The sequence below is a fragment of the Mus caroli genome, chromosome 15, assembly GCF_900094665.2.
Source record: "Mus caroli chromosome 15, CAROLI_EIJ_v1.1, whole genome shotgun sequence".
Taxonomy (NCBI): Eukaryota; Metazoa; Chordata; class Mammalia; order Rodentia; family Muridae; genus Mus; species Mus caroli.
This window is the reverse complement of record NC_034584.1, coordinates 44772114-44793100: the sequence shown is the minus strand read 5'-3', so window position 1 is coordinate 44793100 and position 20987 is coordinate 44772114. Positions and strand designations below refer to the sequence as shown.

General features: G+C 34.0%; 1 protein-coding gene across 13 annotated transcripts in view; it reads left to right on the top strand.

Annotated features, from left to right (window-relative positions):
- The window catches only part of Trps1 (transcriptional repressor GATA binding 1), a 238163-nt gene that overhangs the window by 110132 nt on the left and 107044 nt on the right, over positions 1–20987 (top strand). For 9 of the 13 annotated variants that reach the window (XM_029469685.1, XM_029469683.1, XM_029469682.1 and 6 more), the window contains one exon: positions 15019–15051. The exons of the other annotated variants lie outside the window; for them this stretch is intronic. In XM_029469685.1, coding sequence (XP_029325545.1) covers positions 15019–15051 — 33 coding nt within the window. The remainder of the gene's footprint in view (positions 1–15018; positions 15052–20987) is intronic. 13 annotated transcript variants of the gene reach the window in all.

Below are 20987 nucleotides of genomic sequence, written 5' to 3'. Positions count from 1 at the left end.
AAAATATCAAGGTTTCAGAAAGATTTAGTGAAAATGGATCACATTGATTATTAAACTAAGAAATGTGTACAATATTTAGGTTAAAGATCATATTTTTTTTTTTAAAAATTTTAAAAATTTTTTTTTTTTTTTTTTTTTTTTTTTTTTTTTTAGAAAAACAACTTAGAATAGACCCATTAATTTGGAGGGGCCAAAAATATATTTTATAGCGTAATTAGTTACTATGTCATTGCATAAATCAATACAGGAATGAATTAAAATGGATGCTAGTACATATGACATATTTTGTAGTTCTGAATTTAAACTTACTTTCTGGTTAACTGACTTGATCTGACAACTGTTGGTATGAATTGTAAATAGGAGATCAAGACTGTGATACAAACTCCTTTTCAGTCTTTCAAGGTTATCACTTGTGGCTGGGAAATCCAAACTGATTTTTTTTTTTCTGTTGTAATTCATTCTATTATGGTTCAGTTTAGGATGGCTCTTATAACAGAATTATGAGTTGTCAATAGTTTTTTTCCTTCGTTTTCTGTTACAGTTATGAGATCCTTAACACAGCCCACAGTATTGAGCAATGCCTCGCTGCATTTTCTCTCTAGCCACATCCCCTTCTGATTGCAACATTTGTGCGGTATAAAAGCGTTGGTGAGATTTAGGTTTTCCTTTTGCTGTTTTGTATAGAGACATATTAGCATACTCTTTACATAACAGGTTTTATAATCTAAGAATAATAAAACTAGGTTCTGAATTCTAAATTTTGAGTGCTGGTTGATCATCTGCAGAATAGAAAGGGTCTTGCCATCAGGAGGTGGCATGTGGAACGCGAAGGGCTCTCCTGCCCAGAGACACCTAAGCATCTTTTAGTAGTAGCATGCTCTCTGCAAAGGCTTTGAAGGAAACACCTACTGAGGTTGGATGTTAGCTCATTGAGTCCCCCTAAGCATCTAGCACAATCAATCAAAAATGGTCAAAGGAAGGCACTGGAAGCGTTTGGAAGTAAGAACAGTGAAGTCAATGAAGCTCAAATATTGGCTTAGGGTACTGCATTGGGTTGGGCTACAAATTAGAAATGATCCAAGTGATCGTGACCGAGCTTCTCATCTTTATTTGTAGCCATGTCAGTAGCTTTTGCTATGAACTTCACACTGTGTCATAATTGTCTATTGGCTGACAGACCTATACATTTATTTGTATTTCCAGTACCTTTGGCAGTGCAAGTCCTCAAGAAAGATTACCTAATGAAACTTCAAATCAGGAACTAGAAAACTCTTTTGAGGCCCTAACGTTTTGTCAAATGTAACAGGAGATGATATTTTTAGTAATCTTTAACAACTGCATGTATGTCTATGTTTTCTTTTCCTTGTGACTTCTTTTGATGCAAACTGGCACAGTAAGTGAATAATTTATAGTTTTGATGTTGTGTTGACAGCTGTTGAAAGATGTAAAAATTTAGATGTATAAGAGTGGAGTTTAGACTCTAGATCTACTACGGCATACTTGCTTAGTAGCCATGAACAGCCATTATATGTTTTCTGTCCCTCAGATGAATCCCCTGTGATCCAGGATTATTATTCTTGCCTCCACTATAACTAAAAACAAAATATTACCTGGGACTTTAGAATTCATTTGGCATCTAATACATAATATAATCTATATAAAATTTCTGATTCTAACTATTAATCACAGACTAATGACTGCAGCTCAGAAGATATATTTGAATACTCACATCTAAATTTTCTCAAGTTGATACTCTCTACTCTCAAAAATTGCTTACTGACAGTCATTTAAATAATCTCAGTTTTTTAAAGACAGTAATAGTATATATTTCATAAAGTATTCTTGGAAAATCCCTATAACATTCATATATTGCTTGCAAGAAAACTTAATCCAATCACTTCCTGATGTTGAGCAACATTAGTGTCAGATGAAAGATGTCCCCTGAGAGTCAAATATCTTTCAGAATGTCTCTAACAGTGCTGCTATTAGAGACAAAGTTGGTAGCAGTTGGAATTTTGGCGATACTTTCAAATCATAGATGTCATGACAAATTCTTCTACTCAGATGATGTTTGGTGTATAAAATGTCTTCACTGTCATCAGATGTAGGTTATGAAGTAAGTATGTCTGAAAGCAATGTAATTGTATTCGTTGGTTGCTAGCTTCATCAACTCTTAGACATTCTGTTCCCATGTCACTACAAAGACAAGAATTTAGTCACTCCACTGAGCACATATTATTTTCCCTCATAGTTTTTTGATTTGCTGGATGATATTGTGACTCCTATGCTTGTATTATAAGTACTGAAGATGGTACCAAAACCAACCAACCAACCAAAACCCAAAAAACTAATAAAACCCAAAACCCAATTAAACAACAACAACAAAAACTTATGACTTAGATAGGATGCATGCTGCATCTTTACCATGTACATTTTCCTTTCCTTTCCTTTCTATTTACATCTTTATTTTATTTTATTTTAGTTTATTGAAAATGGATATTTTTCCATCATATAATATATCCTGGTTATGTTTTCCCCTCTCTCTACTCTGCCAAGTTCCTCCTTTCCTCCCCTTACATCTGGATCTACCTCTTTTCTGTCTCACATTAGAAAACAGGCTTCTAAGGACAATAATGAAATATAATAAGATAAATCAAAAGTTAACTATGGAAATAGTCAGAAATGCAAAGAAATACAACAGTTCAAGAGAGGGCACTCGAATTTGAGTCCAACTTGTTCACCCAGGAATCCCATAGAATCACTAAACTCAAAGACACAAGCAAAGGACTTGTAGAGTAAAAAGACAGAGGAAATACGTGTATACAATAAGATGAAAAATAATATGATGGAATTTTAAGAAAAGAAAAATCCTGCTACAACAATATGAGACTAGGAACTTCTGAAGATGCCACCGAATTCACTCTCTGTTGGCCATCTACTTTTGGGCATGAAGCCTATACAGTTAAGAGTAATTTGGTTCCCCAGTGAGACTCTGTTGATGGAAACTAAACTTTCCATTTGCAAGTGGTTTATCAATTGGAGATTGCTTCTGGGTTAGGGATTGGCATGTGTTCGCTTCTCCTTTCTACATCAGGGCCCCATGTGGTGCAGACCTGTGCAGAAGCTACTGGTGCTGCCTCATGCCTCAGTTTCTGCATTCCTGTATGCGATGCTCTTGTGGATTTACAGGGCATGATTTTCCTGGCGTTCTCCATGCCCTCTAGCTCTTAAGATCCTTTTAGTTCCCCTTCCACATGGTTTCCTGATCCCTGAAAGGAGGGATTTGCTAAAGACATCCTTTTGATGGCTGTGTACCAAGGTCTCACCTTTTGTACAGTGTCTGCCTGCAGTCTCTGTATCTGCTCCCTTCTGCTGCAGAAGGGAGCTTCTCTGATGGTAGCTGACAAAGGCACTCTTCATTTTCCTGTTTTTTAAATGGGCTTCATAAACTATATCCCCACTAAAAATAATTCGACTGTCCTAAAATACAGCCCTGAGGAATCGAGCCAGAAATGCAGTTAATGACAAATTTCCAAATTTGCTGGCAAGACTGTCAGTTAAATGTGTCATTTGCACATCTTGTTCGTCAAGCAAACAAAATAATACTTAAGTATGTAATAATATACAGTATTAAATCCCCCTGGGAAAAGAGTTGGTTTTAAATACTTTGAAAAGAAACTTTCAAGTTAGTGATTTACACAGTTAATTATAAACAACAAGGCTTGTAATTAAGTGTTGCCATTTTGGGTGGAATTGGTTTCACCCATCACTAATCCGTCTATCCTTGTCTTTGGCCTTTGAGAGATTATGGGAAAATGCACACGATGAAAAGTTTAACTTGTCAAGTTTAAATTTAGATGCAAAGTCCGGAATATCAAACACCGTAAGTGATAATTATCACCACCTGGAAATAATTTGTACCACTGAGTTAAGTAAGAATTCTCCTTTCCTGCTGATGGGGAGTTTTTAACCTCCTGATCACCAGAGTCCTGCAGCTTACGGTGGTGTGTTTTGTGGTTCACCCCCAGTAGTCTGCATAGATTCAAGTGATTAGCCAGATACTGGAGGTATAGCTATTAGCATTATACAATGTGAGGAAGACTAAGCCAGCAACAAAGTGGAAGTAAGGAAGGTCCTGATTTTAAGTTACTCAGAGGAAGCTCTGTTACCTAATCATTTAGGTTCCAAATTGCCTGGATGTTCTTCTAAAAAAATCAAAACAAAAGAAAAAGAAAAAACCAATTATGAGGAGATAGGTGAACAATTCAAGTGGTTACATCTATTGTACTATATTACAATGTCCTACACTTGCATTTTTCCTGTGTTAAAATTTTGTTTTTGAAAATGTGAGGGCATTGAATAGTGAAATAGTTGGTAGTCCCAAATAGGTTAAGAAGGTATTTTTTTCTATAAGTTACAATCATGGGCTTAAATGATATTTGCATAATTCATTTCCAAAGACTCATTTAAGCATTTTCTGCCTCACATTTATTCTCCAGTGAATTTTTATATACTATTAAGACTTTTTTTTTTTCTAAATGGTGATTAGTGAAACTTCTACACATTCCCTACAGACAAGAGCTCCTTTTAAAATTTTGAGTGTCTTTAATAATATTTAATTTTCATTAACCTTTAAATGTATACTTCCATAACATATTTTATATAATAAATAGAATGAACCACAATTATCACTGATTTTTTTTGAGGGATGTTCGCTAGATAGGCTTTGTAAAAATGAAAAAGAACCTAACCATTTAAGGCTTTTAAAGTTCCAAAATATCTGAAGTTAACTTCAATATTAGCTTAAAAGATGAGAAGTCAACAAATCCAAAATTGAATACAGTCCGTATTTACCCACAAAGAGGGAGACCCATCAATTGCAAAGGAAAACTATTTTGATCAGGATCATGACGTGGGTTCTATGTCGAGGTAAAGAAGCATCTCTCCAAAACTGATTTGCAGCTCCACTTAAATGGAATAAAAGGTAGAGCCCTCAGCATAACATATTTACCTTTAAGTTTATGTTAACATTTTCTAAGTGGCTAACATTTTCAAATCACAGCTTTTTTTGTTACCAACAAGCATGGCTGAAACTTCACCTGAAGTTAGAAGATCAGATGTACAGACAGTATGATAGAGACAAACAGGCACAGTAGTGTCTCTTGGCGGATGATAGAGAGTCATGAAACCCAGCCAGACTTACGCTTTTTATTCATTATAATAAGGGGATGAACTATAAACACAAAGATCTGATGTAAATGGGTTTGTTATAAATTGGGGAAGTGGTACTTCACAATAAGGAGAAACTACATTTTTGATAGCCTAGTGGAGTTTTAAATTAAGTGTTGAAAATCTAAGTTTAACTGAATCACATTATGCAAGTATGTATGTTTTCTACTATATATGCATACATATATATACTTTATATATACATACCTGTGATATATATCATATGTATATATATGCTTTCAATCGATTGGCTCATTTGATTCATTCTTTGAATACAAGCCAATTTTATAATTTAGAGTTCAGCTTCAGCAAATGATGGAAGCAATATCACCATTGAATGTATGTGTAGTGGCAAGCGGTCTATTTGTCACTCACAAAATTCAGTACGAAACATTTGAGCCTGAAATATTGTTAATATGCCAATAGTCTCTAGGTTCTGTTAGTATGTCCTTGTTTTTGTTTTGGTGTTGGTGTGTGGGTGGTACCATGCATGTTTGAATGTTAGAGGGCAACTTTGTAAGTAGCTTTTCTCTTCTCACTCTGGGTCCTAGAGATCTCACAAAGTCACACTTGTTCAGCGAGTGGTTTTCTTCCCTCCTTCCTAGTCCTGTTACTGGTCATTTTCTGAAAGCTTTAAAAGAAAAGCCCTGAAGAAGATCTGAAAACCTAACAGGAAGTAGTATGCAAAGCAGGTGAGGCAGAAGTCTGGACTAATGACCATCTTGTGAATGTCTTTAAAATTTTTCAATTGAGTTTTTAAAACTTAATACAATCATTTAAGAAAGGCAGCAAGAAATCTCCCAAAACATTTTAAATTTTAAAAGAACTAAATAATTTTATAAAACTGACTATTTCTCTTGTTCAAAGCCCCCCAGACAAGCAAATAAGGAAACACATTCAGATGGAATTTCAAATTACAACTTTGTTTAATTGATGACAGAAAATCAACTTTTGATATTGTAGGGAAAATATATCCATAGGTTTTAGGAAATACTTAGCCTTTAATATACTGGTTGTAGGACAGGAAGTGATACTCAGCAGTTAGTATCTATTGTTGCTCCTTCAGAGACCTTGCATTTTGTTGCCAGAACTGATAGGGAGCCTCACAACCTGCTATAACCCCACCTCTAAGTGACCTGATAATTTCTCTTATCTCCAAAGGCACCCATACTCACTTGTAATTCACTCATAGAGATATAAAATAATAATAACAATAATAATAAACTTTGGATTTCAAATTGTTTGAGGACCAATTGTTTCAAGTTTCCATGTTTAAGCTTTTCAACTTAGTTTATAGTCTTCTGGAAGTATGTGTTTATAGAAAAAAAAAAAGAAACAGGTTAGCCATTCAGCATTTGACAGGTCTTTTAGGTGCTCTTTATGTGCTACAATGAATGCGTTACCAAAAGATTGTGCAGAGTAGGTCCTCTGACACACAGGCTAGAAAGCATGTGGAAGTTAGCATCATTCAACACAGTTCTCAACAGCATATTCTTGTGTGGATGGGGCTGCTCTTATTCTATTTAAAATCTATTAACAAGCAGCCAACTCGTTCCTTAAAATTTTAAGCTAGAAGTTACTTTTTAATGTAAATGTATCATGAAGATGTTTTTTAAAATGTATCTTTCTATGCTTTAAAAGGGGCTACTTATGATAGCTTAGACACAAGTATGTCCTATGTCATGCCATTTGTTCGCAAAGGCTAAATGTCTTTGTATTCTCAAATATATGCATGTCTCTGTGTCAGAAATCTTCCTTCATAACATCCCCTCACCTCGAGGTTACTTTTCTCATCTTCTCTTCAGCATCAGTATATTCTCGACATGTTGAGATTGGTTTCTTTTAGATACCACATAGGAACGTGGTCATGTAATACTTTCCATGGCTTGATTATTGAGTAGTCTCACTATGAATACAGCCCAGCATACCATCTGCAATTGAAACATTCTCTAGATGTTACTGCGAAATAGCTTGTCCTGTAAATCTTAACAATACTTCTGTCATTACACCATGGGTTTTTCAATTGTTTATAAATCTATCCCTTTTCCATATTCTAAGAGGGACTAAGTTTTACTAAGGTATTTCAGATCCCATGCCTTATCAAAATGTAATATTGTAGAATTAAACTTTATTGAAACATAACTGAAAAGATGCTCTGAAGTTGTGAATCACCACCTGGTCTCTGACTTATAATTTTTCTTTTCTAAATATTTCATCCATTTTTCCATGTATGATAAAACTTTCAAAGTAACTTGATTACAACTTCTGTCTAGACTAGGTGAGATTGCTTTATGCATGCTGGGCTAGTTGCAGTTAGTTTTAAAAATAAAGATAAGACACTGAACATGTGGACTACCTCGGCTGCACTTAAGCAATCTGTGGGTAGATGTGCACACTCATCTTACTCTTTCAGAATCTTTCCCCGAATTTCTCAATGGTGTCTGTGACATCAGGAGTCGTATACTTCTCCAGCATCTCACAGGCATGGAATGCCTCAGATTTCTTCATCCTTCACCACACTTCCTTAACAACAGGAAGTCAGAAGTGTCTTTTCCCACTGTTTTTAATCACACTCATCTCTTTAAGAACTTGAGAAATGTTTTACAGTGGATCTGTTGTTAGCTCTTTATGACCTTAATTTCTGTCTAGATCTCCATTCATACCTTACATTTTTTTCTTGGTCTTTTTTTAGTCATTTTTATAGTTCTCTCTCTCTCTCTCTCTCTCTCTCTCTCTCTCTCTCTCTCTCTCTCTCTCTCTCCATCTCTCTCTCCCTCCTCTTTCCCTCTCTCCCTCTCTCTCAATTTCTCCCTCTCTCACCCTATCTCCCTCTTTACCTCCCTTCCTTCCCCCATCCCTGTTCTGTGTCTCTGTCTCTCTCTCTCCTCTCAACTCTTTGGCTGTGTTTCTACTTTTCTAGATTCTCTAATTCTAAACATCATTTTCTTTGTACTCAATCTCTTCTGCTTTATTGAAAAGCTTCTTCAATTCAGTTCTATTCCAGGGGGACACAGGATAGAAAGTTACTTGGCTTTCTCAGTGACCAATGGGACCCTGATTTGTGCAGGAGTGTTTCAGCCCTTCTTTCCTACCAATCCAATGACTTCTGCTCTTTTTATCATTCTTTACATTTTGTCCTCTCTGCCCCTCTTATCTCCCTCTTTTATCTACCAACCCTCCTGCTCTGTCTTCCTTTTTTTCTTCCCTTTCCTATTTGCTTTCTTTTATATATATATATATATATATATATATACATATATATATATATATATATATATTGTCAATGATGATCTTGAATTTGTTTTGGTAAAAAGTTTTAGACCAGAAACAATAAGTGTATACTCCCATACAATGTAAAGCACATTTAAAACACAACAATAAGGTAAGCAACCTAATGTCTTAACTGAACAAAATATTGGAAAAACACTTCACCAGGGGAAATACAAAAATGGAACATCATTTGATAAATATACATCATTATTCCTTTGCGAAATGCAAATTAAAATCACAATATATTGATATAATATCATTTTAAAACCTGGTCATATTAGATCTTAAATTCATACTTCCCTGGCCTCCACCTCCTACATTCTGGGATTCCAGGCATACACCACCATGCCCATCTTTAACTTCCATTCTCTCTAATTTCTCCTGGAAGCATTTTCTCCCTTAAACAGTCAGTCTCTCTTATTTCAAGAGTCCTGGCATCAGGGACCTTGTCCAAGCTGCTGCTATTACAGTTGACGCAACATGAAATTTCTGAGTTAGGAAGATGATATCACCAAAGATAATATTTTTATGCTCAGTTGTTTTCATGGAGTTAGTAACTCGTCAGTCTCTATCCTGATGTATAGTGATGTCATTTAAGACTCTTATGATTCTATTTTAATTTTCTCCAACTATCTCAATGAATGATAAATAACTCACCATGTAATCTTTTTATGTTTAATAGTTTACCATTTTCATAGTTAAACAATATTAATCTATAACAACTCCTTGTCTACTGGGCTCTTTTGAAATTAGGTATTTGCCTTTTTTTCTTATTTCTTCTCCTACAATCATAAGAGAACTTTTCTGCGGGTGTGAGTTAGACTGATGATGACCAGTAAAGATGAAAATGATGTTATATCACAGCAGTATTGAAGTAGGGGTCAGTAATATTTTGAATACTTTATTCATATTCCTCTGGAGTCAAACTATTGTTTTCATAACTCTGACACAGTGAGAGGTTTCACAGGTGTAGTTCTCATTATAATATTTTGTCTGGTTGCATGAAGTATTCATTTTATACTATTTATCATAAAATTCTTTTCCTGTTATACAGAGATACAAGCCAGTTATGGAAGTAAAGAGTATGCATTTATGCTTATGCAAGCAAAGAGCTTGGAGTTTTACTGTGCCAGATAAAGTCCTCTTCTCTGTGCCTCTGTGCCACTGTCTCCGTCTCTCTCTGTCTGTGTGTGTGTTTACACACACATACACACCTGCCCACATAAATTAGTCATTTACCTTTTTTCTGCAATAGTTACTCCATAATGCTAAGAGCAGAGAGAATGCACAAGAAAGACAAAGGTGAATACTAAACCCTTTTTTGGAAACAAAGCTGTAACTATTGATTATGTTTTATCTTTTCACGTTTTACCTATCTATCCATTGAAATCTAAGAAGGTTGGAAACAAAACCACCTGTTTCCTGTTAAGCAAACAGAGAAGTTTTGATTGGTGATGCCTTACTCAGATTCTGACACTTTGAGAATAGATAACAGTAGCCATTTGAATTTTAAAGAGCAGGAGCATTTGTCAGAATCTATCAGATCAAAAGAACTAATGTCAACTGAAAGAAAATATCCCAATGCCTCATTTTGATTGAGGTAAATTATCCCGAGTGTTGGGCAGGTAAACGTACCCTCACCTGTTCTCATTAGTTGTCATTCATCCTCGGGTCCATTTCCAAGTGAAGGTACGAGTGGTTAATAAAAGGGAGCTTTGCCTACCACTGCTTCAAATTCACTGACTATTGACCATTGCTGCATTTGAAATTCAGTAAAGAATGAGAGGGTTTAAAACGTAGTCTGTTCTCTTAGTTCTAAGCTTGCCATGGAGTGTGTGTGTGTGTGTGTGTGTGTGTGCATGTGTGCGTGTGTGTGTGTGTGTGTGTGTGTGTGTACTAAGCATGGAAGATCTTAGGTAAAATTAAATACATTATTGCTGATTTTTTTTTCAGAAATACCAATGTCCTTATATATTCATGTTTCCAATTTTGACGGGACAAAACCTCATGTGCATTTGTGAATAAAATATGGAACCTTAAACATTAAAGACAATGCACCTTTCTGAAAAATTGAAGATGTGATATCTGTTTATGCCACGCACTCATGTAATCATCAATTTCTCTTCATCAAATTCTTGTTAATTATGAAATTTGAATTTATTATGACACCACACACACACACACACATTGCACAATATTTATTTGTTCCAAGGAGTCCTGGATCCCTGAAAGTGTTCGGTATTGCATGCTAAACATACTTCTGAGGTAAGAAGGCAGCTGGAAAAGAAAATGACAAAAGTCAGACTCACACTGTGAACCACTTCAATGAATTACATTATTTGGATTTTCTTTTCTAAAATTTATTGGTAGGAAACCAAGTCTGAGTTAGTGTTCAAAATTGGGCTACTGGGCAGTGTTTCAAGGGTCAGCTGGCAATTAATCCTCATGTGACTATCTAATTTATTGCTAGTGCAAACAAATAGTTTGGTTCTTTGCTACATAATTTAATGCTGGACAATTTGGGAGTTGCTTTTATGAACGTACTAGAATAGAATAAATGTTTACTCTTTAGCAGGTTATTGATTGCCTTCTTTTACATAAGGGATGGAGCTGTGACTTAGTTTTGATGTATATTTTTAATAATGAGTATTAGTTACCACCCAGTTCTTAACATTCTCTCCCTCCCGTTTCCGTCTTTTTCTTTTTGTTCTTTCTCTCCATTTCTCTCCTCCTTCCCTCTACTTTCCTTTGCCCTCCAATAACCCCCTTCATCTCATGTTTTTGTCTTCTCTAATTTTAAAGGTAGCACATTATTGGAAATAAGGAATTTGGCACACATAGGTTCATAGTACTGGTGATTTTTGTGTGGATGGGTTGCCAAGTATTTCAGAGATCTTCAATTATGGAAAATGAAACTCGGTCCATTATAGCACTACCACTATAAACAAAATGATCCAGAATGTACTTTAGTCATTTGTATGTTTCCATTTTAACCTGATTTATCTTGCTATCATGTTCTCCCCTGAGTGCACAGTACAAATATTTCCGTCCCAACTTTATCTCCTTGTGTGTACTGTGCTAATACTATCATTACCATTTTAGGTGAAGAGTGTGCTAAGCTGCTTTAACATGCTCCAAATTGTAAGACACCTCTATTTTACTCTGTGTTAGAAATTTCTATGATATGGGAAATTTTGCTATACAAATTTGTTGTCTTGTGTTAAGTTTCCCATTGAGACACAAACTGTGGTGAAATGTATCTAATTTCTGTAAACATAATTTTAATAGTCATAGCTGGTTAGTGACTACTAGGTTGTAGAAAGAGGTTCTAGGTAATTATCTTTGTTGCTATATTTCTGTCGTATCAATATTATTGTTTTAAGTACACTCTTCACATATATGATGATGAAGTTAGTTTTACTAGTGTCAGGTAAATGTGTATGTGAATTCTTTAATTGACTTTAAGAAGTTATGCACTTATACCATCTATTGATTTATTGCCTGGAATCTGTCTTAGACTGTAGTTACAAACATTAAAAATTGTTCTTTTAATTTTGTGATTTTTCTCCTTTCCTTTGTCCTCAAAGTTCTGGTTTCATCCAGGATTTCTCTCCTTTATCTCTTTTCACACCTGAAATTTCCTCTTCAAAAGAAGTCATACAACTTCTTTTTTAGTTAGATCTTAACAGAACAATTATTCAAACATGATTTCTAAGTCTCACCAAGGCAGCAACTCTGCAGATATCTACCAAATGGAGGTCATAGTGTGTTACATGGATCCCAAAGTCATAGGTCTGTTTTATGAAGAATCACAACAACAACAACAGAACAACTGAGTACCATCCCAATGTTCAGTAAAAAGATTGTTTTTCTAAAGTTTTTAAAAAAATATAGAAATTAACATCTCTTTATAAAGTTGAACTAAGATAATATGTGAACTCAGTTAAAGTTACCCAATAACAAAATTAGTGGGCTAAAAACCAATATGTAGAACATATAGCAAATACTGATTTTAAAATACTTGAAAGATATTACAGCTGCTACTGTATTTATAAAATGTGACAGGGTTCATGACAATAATGATCAAGTCCTAACACCTCTCATTTATATACTTACATATATAATTAATGGCAATTCATGGACATTTTCAGTTAAAACAAGAAATTTAAAATGATACAATATAAAAATCAATATGTGCGATTGTTTAAATCTCTAAAATGAGTGTTTTATCATGAAGATAGTGGAAAGGAGCAATTGTTGCTCTTACATCTTTTTTTTTTTTTTTCCATACAGAAATGTTTTTGGGCTGAGGCAAGGGTGCTTCTGACAAGATAGATCACCTGCCTTTGGTTTCTCAGTGCCACATGGTTAAGGAGAGAACTCACCAAGTTCCCATCTTTATCCCCTGCCCATCCCAGTATACTGTGTCAAGTGTAACACCAGACCTCAATAAAAATGTTATATAAATCTTTAACTGAAATTTCAATTCTAAGCTCTCTCCCTCATTTCTAAGGTTTGGCAAATAAAAGCAATATTTCTAGCTGGAGAGATGGCTCAGGGTTATGAGTCGCTGCTTTTGCAGAGGATCCGAGTGTGATTCCAGGCATCCGTATAGGCTAACTCATAATTGCACTTAAGCCCAAACCCAGGGAACGCAGTGATCTCTTCTAACCTCCAAAGACACCTCTGCAAACATACAAACGAGCATGTGCTCATGTGTATACACACATATCCATTAAAAAATAACTTTTCTGAAAATAAAAAGCTGTCGCTTTTGTTTTGTTTTGGGTTTTGTTTGTTTTAAGTACCACCTTTTAATGAGATCAAGATGTGTGCATCATTAGGACGACTAAGCCACAATGGATGCATTCATTGTTCTTCTCTGCTCCTCCTCCACTATCACCACCACTTTTTAACACAGAATGTCATTTACCAGTGGCTGATAATAGTCAGTGCTTATGAATGTAACTGTGTGGTAGAATATACCTTCTTTTCGTCCTGGCATTATAATGATGTGCACAGTTCCTTCTTTTGGGAAGCTCCTTAAAATTATTTTCAAATTAAAAGTGTGGGGCACTGCTGAGTCAATAATATGTCTTCTCATAGAATTTCTTTATAAGAAGGTTTACAACATAGTAGTGAGAAATATTATCCATTTTAACAAAAAAAATCCAGGGTACATGAAAACACCCATCATACTCAAATTTTGGTGTCTGTAAATGATTTGTTGCTTAGATAAATATGTACCAGGTGTTTCAATAGAAGCATTAATCCTTTTAATCTTTATATACTGATTATAATAATCTATGAACAGTAGAACTGATAGAACTTATGGCTCCTTATTTAACCAGCTACAGTAATCTTTTTAAAAAGAGAAAAGAATGTATATTCTGAAATGAATATATAGCCACTCAAAGAGTTTAATGAGCAACTTTGATCATTTATCTTAGTCATGTAGCATTTTGTAGACCTAGACTAAGACACCATCTGTGTGATAATTTCAATGCATTTGTGCACTATTGTATTTTATGTAACATAATTTCAGCATTTTGTATTACTTTATAAGTTTCTATTGTTTATAAGTTTTATTGAATAGGTGTCTTGAAAGTAATACAAATGGCATGACATCTTTATGCCTCTAATGTTAGAACAGTGAAGAAAAGGCAATCAAAATAAATATTTGATTTAAAAGAAATTTGTGTAAATATTGACATGGTACAACTATTTTTTAAAACTGATAATAAGATGACCCATTGAACAAGTCTGCTCTCTGATTGCACATCTTTAACATCTATGTGAGCATTTAGGATATATTTTTATCTGTTTTTTATTGTTTTATTATTTTTAACAAATGAATCATAGAAATGATTAAGAAATTTTGAAATTTATTCAAGTGTAGATAGCTTCTTGAAAAGCTTAACCAATAATTGGCTTTGATTTCTGATGCTTTTGTTTCTTTAAAATGTGGTTTATCAACTGTCTTTATAGATGCATTGTTCTGTTTTTATATTCCATTCTTAAAATTATTTTAGAAATGGAATGGAAGATGTACACACACACACAGAGATACATACACATATATATTGGATTTGGCAATAGCCTACACCTTCCACTGAACCAACAATTCATTACAATTTTAACCGAAAATACTAGGTTAATAATTGTTGGACCCGAAATGAAACTACTTTCTATACCACCAAAACTTAACTGGAGACATGTCTATCTTCGTAAATATTGGTATGACCATGTCCATTTATCTTGATTTATCACACATTATGGTTGTGAACTTCAGAGAGTCATTTAATCACCCATAATGGATCTTAAGAGGTCCTTCATTGGTTTTCCTATCTCATTTGTATAGAGGTAGAGACACCTCGCCAAGGAGTTTGCATTATCAGTGTTAAGAGAATAGATTTTACAGAAAATAACTTTCACATGTGTGCTTTCATAATAAGCACACTAGTGAAGAAAAGCATAGCTGTCACATGTCCCAAATCTTACCATGGTGCATCTTTCTAGGCTGTGACAATCTCCGGAACACCAAACAGGAGGGTAAGTCAAACATTGGCATCCTTGATGCCTCCTTCGTGATTTTTTTATCAAAGCACCTTAAACTCTTTAAACGTTCTGCCTTTCACTGTTTCTTGTGCTTCTCATCTGTTTCTGTGAAAAGGAAAGCTAGAGGATAGCAGTGTGTTAGGGGCTAGATGGTTGGATGTTCTCAGTACAACCTTGGCTTTGCCCTTAACAGAGCATGTAGTCTTGGAACAGGAAAATAAAAAGGGCTATCATAGGAGATTTTAATGATTGCAATGGAATCAACATGACTGGACATATTTGGCTACTTCATAATCAAAAGAACAGCTTCAAGTTTTAAATCAACACAGAAGTATAAGGAGCTAGAGAGCTTCCAAGATGGAAGACATACAAAAGAGATTCAAAGCACAGACACTTGTTCTAATAATTCAAATTCTTTTTTATCTGATTTATTGCATAGAAATAAAGACAAATAAAAATAGACATTGATCGAGTTTTGCTATAGGAGCAGTTTTAGATATTAACAATGATCTTTAAAAAGTGTATATAATTTTGTCTTCATGATTTACAAAGTGTGCAGATTTATCCCCTCTCCTCCCTTCTCTCCTCTCTCACTCTTCCTTACTCCTTTTCTATGCCTCCTCTTTTGTTCCTGTCTCCCCCTCTTCTCCCCTTTCCCTCTCAATACTGGGGATCAAAAGCTCCAAAGTGGGATCTTGTCTCTGTTAGGGAAGAACACTGTTCCAAAGCCCAGCAACTAGCCCCATTTTCCCAATCCTACTATTTTGTGATGGAGTCTACCCACTTGACAAAATCTACTACAGAACAATTTTTAGCTTGATATTTACTCCTAATAAAAACAAGTTGAATAATAGGTAATATTCTCAGCCTTTACGTAGCTCATACACACTTAGCTTTGAGCTTTTTCCTTTTTTTTTTTTTTACACTATGAAGCATTTTAAAAGCTTTTCCTTGCTAAAAATTCCCCTTGTTCAACAGCACACATTGCATAACGTGTTTAAACAGTGAACATCCCTGCAACTTTATCACATACAACAAAATTTTAATCATATTAGAAAAGGTCCAAGCTAGCTATTTAGCCTCTCTATTATCCATAATTCATGTATCACACATGCAAAAACAGCACTCAGTACCCGATATCCACTCACTATCTTACTTATATGATATGCTTGATTTAATATTTACATCATGGTGACTTCAAAAACAGGCATATCATACATTTGATAGCTTGGTGGCCATTTGTTAATGCCCTATTTAACCTAGAATTTCAGCAGCTATGTAGTGACTGTCTATTAACATTTAAATGTTGTGTAACTTGACAAACTATAGATGAAATTTGCTGTAGAAGCAATAGGATGAGCATCGAATTTATTATTTTTTAAATCCTACTCGCTAACCAAATTATTTGTAATATATAAGATCATATCTATTATTTAATGGGGCCACAAAGTAAAATCTTTTAAAACAAAAGAAAATACTTCTTAGGATTGTACATAACAGTAATAAATTTAGGTATATAGTTATAGTGTTTTCAAACCAATATTACCAAAGCAGGTATAATAATACAAAGATATGCCTTAGTTATATGAGCCCAGGTGTACAATCTTATCTAGATAATTTTATATTTTTTATTGTAAAAGAATTGCTGTACATATAAATTTTCAACTTAAATTTTGAGATCCTTAGAACTAATATGATTGATTATTCATATAACAAATCATATCAAGGTGAATTTCAAATGTTACCATACAATTTTGTAATGCACTGTCCACATAAAATCACTATGAACTCATAGTAAAACATGAAGTCCTTTCTAAATTTGATGAAAACATATTTTGAGAAAGTCTCTTCCATTTTTCAGATTTGGGCATGTTTTAAGAACAAACACAGACACTCACAGGTTCAGATTTGAACATTTTCTTTTCTTTCCTTATTTTTTTCATGCATGTTGAATTTGTTCTTGCACAAGCAAATCAATACAAGAGATCAACAGAATTCAGTTTCTGTTGTGTCTCCCCCAAGAAACAATAGAGAAGTAGAAGAGAGCCTCAGAGCCAATCACGCCCTTCACCTCATCTGTCTCCTGGGGAGACAGCTTATTTGCTCAGTGTACACCAGAGCAGAAGCAAGCAGGTAGGTCACCACGTGGCACCAACAGGGTCAGATGAGGAAGAGACACACAGGAGCTCAGAAGGTAAATGTGTTTGCTTAGGCCCTGTTGCTTAGGATTTCCTCCAGTGATCAAAGAAAAGCAACTTTCATCTATATTTCTCACAGATGATTGGACTGATGGTCTTGGGGATTTACAGTGAGATATTCAAAACAACAATAAAAAGAGTAATTCCAAAGGATGGATTTCTTTTTTTTTTTTTTAATTATAATTGCATATATTTTTGCTTTGCTTTTAGTTTCAGGAAAGGGAATACAAGCAAACATGTGTATTAGGTTGAAATGTTTAAGAGAGTGGAGCCATGCTAGCACAGCTTTATCCTAGGAGGTTGCAAACCTGCCACACGCAGAAGCTTTGGAGCCTACAGGACACATAGTAGTGACTTGTTTGTGGCCTCTCCAGGATGAACATCACTCAACTCACTTCACAGTCACTGAATTACAACTTAAGGCACACTTCCTGCTTTCTAATGTGCTAACTGTTTAGTTTGCAGTGAACAAAAAATAAATGAACCAGTATTTTCACATTTATGCAAACTAGGCAAAGGATGGACAAACTTGGACAAATATAAAGGCACATTTTAAAATTACTTAGCTCATTAATAAGGAGTCAAGTAGAGAGCAAGACTGTCTTATGCAAAGTGATAGGAACAGGACCAAGGCTTGCAGGTTTGATTCAAAGAGCCCTGTTTATTATTGCAATGGACATTTAAGATTTAAATTGAATTCCTTTTAAAAATATATTTTTTATGTATATCTGTGTGTATAACGTGTATTTGTTTGGATGTAAATATATACACATAGATGCCTAAAGATAATATTGGACTCTTCAGAGCTGGAGCGACAGGCAATTATGACAAACCTGACATCGATGCTGGGAATTGAACTTGGGACGTCTAGAATTTTAGGGAGTGTTGTTAACTGTTGATCCATCTCTCTACACTGGGGGTGTATTTCTTTTGGATCAAAAAAAATATTTTTTTTTTTTTACCATAACAAAGTGAGTAACTTTAATTTTAAAGCATATACAAACACACTTCCTGAGATCATTAAATAATTCTTTTGTTACACAGTTAAATAAGCCCCACTCTATCTAAAACAAAATAAAATGGAACAAAACAAAATACAATCTTTATTCTGCATCATAACCAAGTTTGGCAACTTTTCCATAACAGCATTAATAAAAAAATCCATTGACAATTTAAAAAACTTTAATAGCAGTTAGTTTTACAATATGATTTTCTGTTTATAATTTTATGTTATAAATTTTAATATGTTTATTCCAAATTTGTCCAGGTATGAAATTTAACTTGTGGAATTATGATTGTTTTTGTTTTTTTTTTTTTTGTAGTTTTGGAGATCCTAGTGTAAATCTAAAGAGCATGTGTCCAAAAACATGCCCGAAATAAAGAAGGAGGTATAAGTTGCATATCTTTGACCAAATGAGTGAATAAAATCACTATTAATGTCTGCACACTTTCATGTGGTTTATTCTTGTGCATGGTCCTTGTCTTCACCAAGAATCTAAAGTTAGTTTCAGGAAGAAGGCTGAAAGGTCTATGACCTTGGATAGCACCCAGGCTATATGCTCCTTTTTAGTATTTTTGTTGTTCTTAGCTCTTAGTTGATCTTTTTTGGTGTGTGTGTGTGTGTGTGTGTGTGTGTGTGTGTGTGTGTGTGTGTGTGATTTTTGAATTTTATACCAATGAATAATTGTCTTGGAAAAGCTGACAGGGTAACACCCGCCCACCCATATAATTAACACTGTCAGCCAAAGTCAGTACATACATGAATGCAGCTCTTTCAAAATATTTCCACCAGTTCTGTTGATGATTTAATACAACAGTAATGATTACATTGATACTATGAATGTATGGATATGAATCAATATCTACAATCAGGGATGTGTTTCCTACCTTGTTTAATTAACTGTCCTAAACAAAATGAATAAGGAACTTAAAATCCCATGAATTACTGTCAAAATATAGTTATGAATTTTACAACATATTATTTGGAAAACTATAATCCTTATTTTTTGTTTATAAATGTTTAGAATTTTGAAAAGTACAATAATTGATTCTTTTAAAGTATAATTGATTTACCTTGAACTCAACATTTTTGGAAAATATATTAATATTACTTAGATTATTAATAAAGAGTAAGCAATATAGTAAAGACATTTCAGGGTAAAATGCGAGGAGCCTATTTTCCTAAGGCTTTGAAATTTGAGAAAAAAATTAGTCCTGTATACAGTAACAATGAAAACGTAAACTTTAGGTTATCACTATTTTTAAGGCAAATAAAATATAACTAATATCCCATTTATTTCATTTAGGTTTTTGTTTAATTAGGTATTTTCCTCATTTACATTTAAATTGCTATCCCAGAAGTCCCCCATNCCCCCCCCCCCCCCCGACTCACCTACCCACCCACTCCCCATTTAGGTTTTAATTATATGTATTTTTTATGAATGCTGTCTACATGACAGTGGAGAAATATTTCAGATTTAAAGTTATAAGAAAACATGCTTTCTAAATTTTATGGTCAAATAATTTTTATTGACTTCACAGTTATTCTGTATTTAATGCCTTGGTATGAGCAAAATAATCTCATATTAAATTGCAATTCAGACTAGTTGTTTATTTATTTACCTATTTATTGTTCTTGACTAATGACCATGTATTGAAATGCACATCATGTCACTGAAGAAATTATGTTAAAAGGGATTCCCATGTTTTTCTCATTAGATTTTGGGTTATTTCAGTCCCCTTAACTAGAATATGATTTCTAAATGTAACATATTTCAAATTTCCATTGTGGATTTCAAAGTTAATTAAAAATTTAAGTTCATAGGATAACTATAATGAGCACTTACAAAATGAATCCTCCCTAGAACATTGTTAAGAGGTTATATTCATTTGAAGGATGTGTTTTTACTTAGCTTTGCACAATATGTGCCTTTATGACTGAATATTCATTTATTTCTCTGACACATTTGGTTTTATTGGCTTTTCTACTGTCAAGTTTACTGCCTCTGAAAAAAATCTATTATAGTTAAAAACAAGAACAAGAAAAATGAACAACAAAGTAGTAAGGAAAGAAGTATTTTTTAAAATTAACATTAAATTATACATTAAAGAAATTTTAATCAAATTTTGATCTTAGGATTTCTTTCGACATGTGCTAAATGCATGTGTGAAATATTTTCTGATGTTTAGTAATATACACTGGTACACTATGCATAATAACAAGTATGATAGATATCTTTAACAGTTTATATAAGGTCAGTTATAGCCATGATTAATAACTCTACATATTTTTCTATGTATAAGGAATTTTTAAAATGTGTACCTGTTAAGGCTATGTAAAAATGAGTTTAAGTAATGTTGAGTTTGTAGCTTGCTAATACATACAGTGAACATATCACCATGTGTTTCCAATCTCATAACTATTTGCATTTCAGATCATCACCTCTATGCCATATTGTCTTTCTCCAGTTATAATACATATGCCCACTGCCGCCCAATAATTTTTTCCATTTAAATTAGCATTTCAGAGATGGATTAATGTTTTGTGAACCCAATAGATCTAAATTTGGGGGAGTCTACCTTTGAGAAAAATACATCATAATTGTACACACTAGTAGGATACAAATTAGTATTTTTTTTTTTTTTTTTTTTTTGTTTTTCGAGACAGGGTTTCTCTGTGTAGCCCTGGCTGTCCTGGAACTCACTTTGTAGACCAGGCTGGCCTCGAACTCA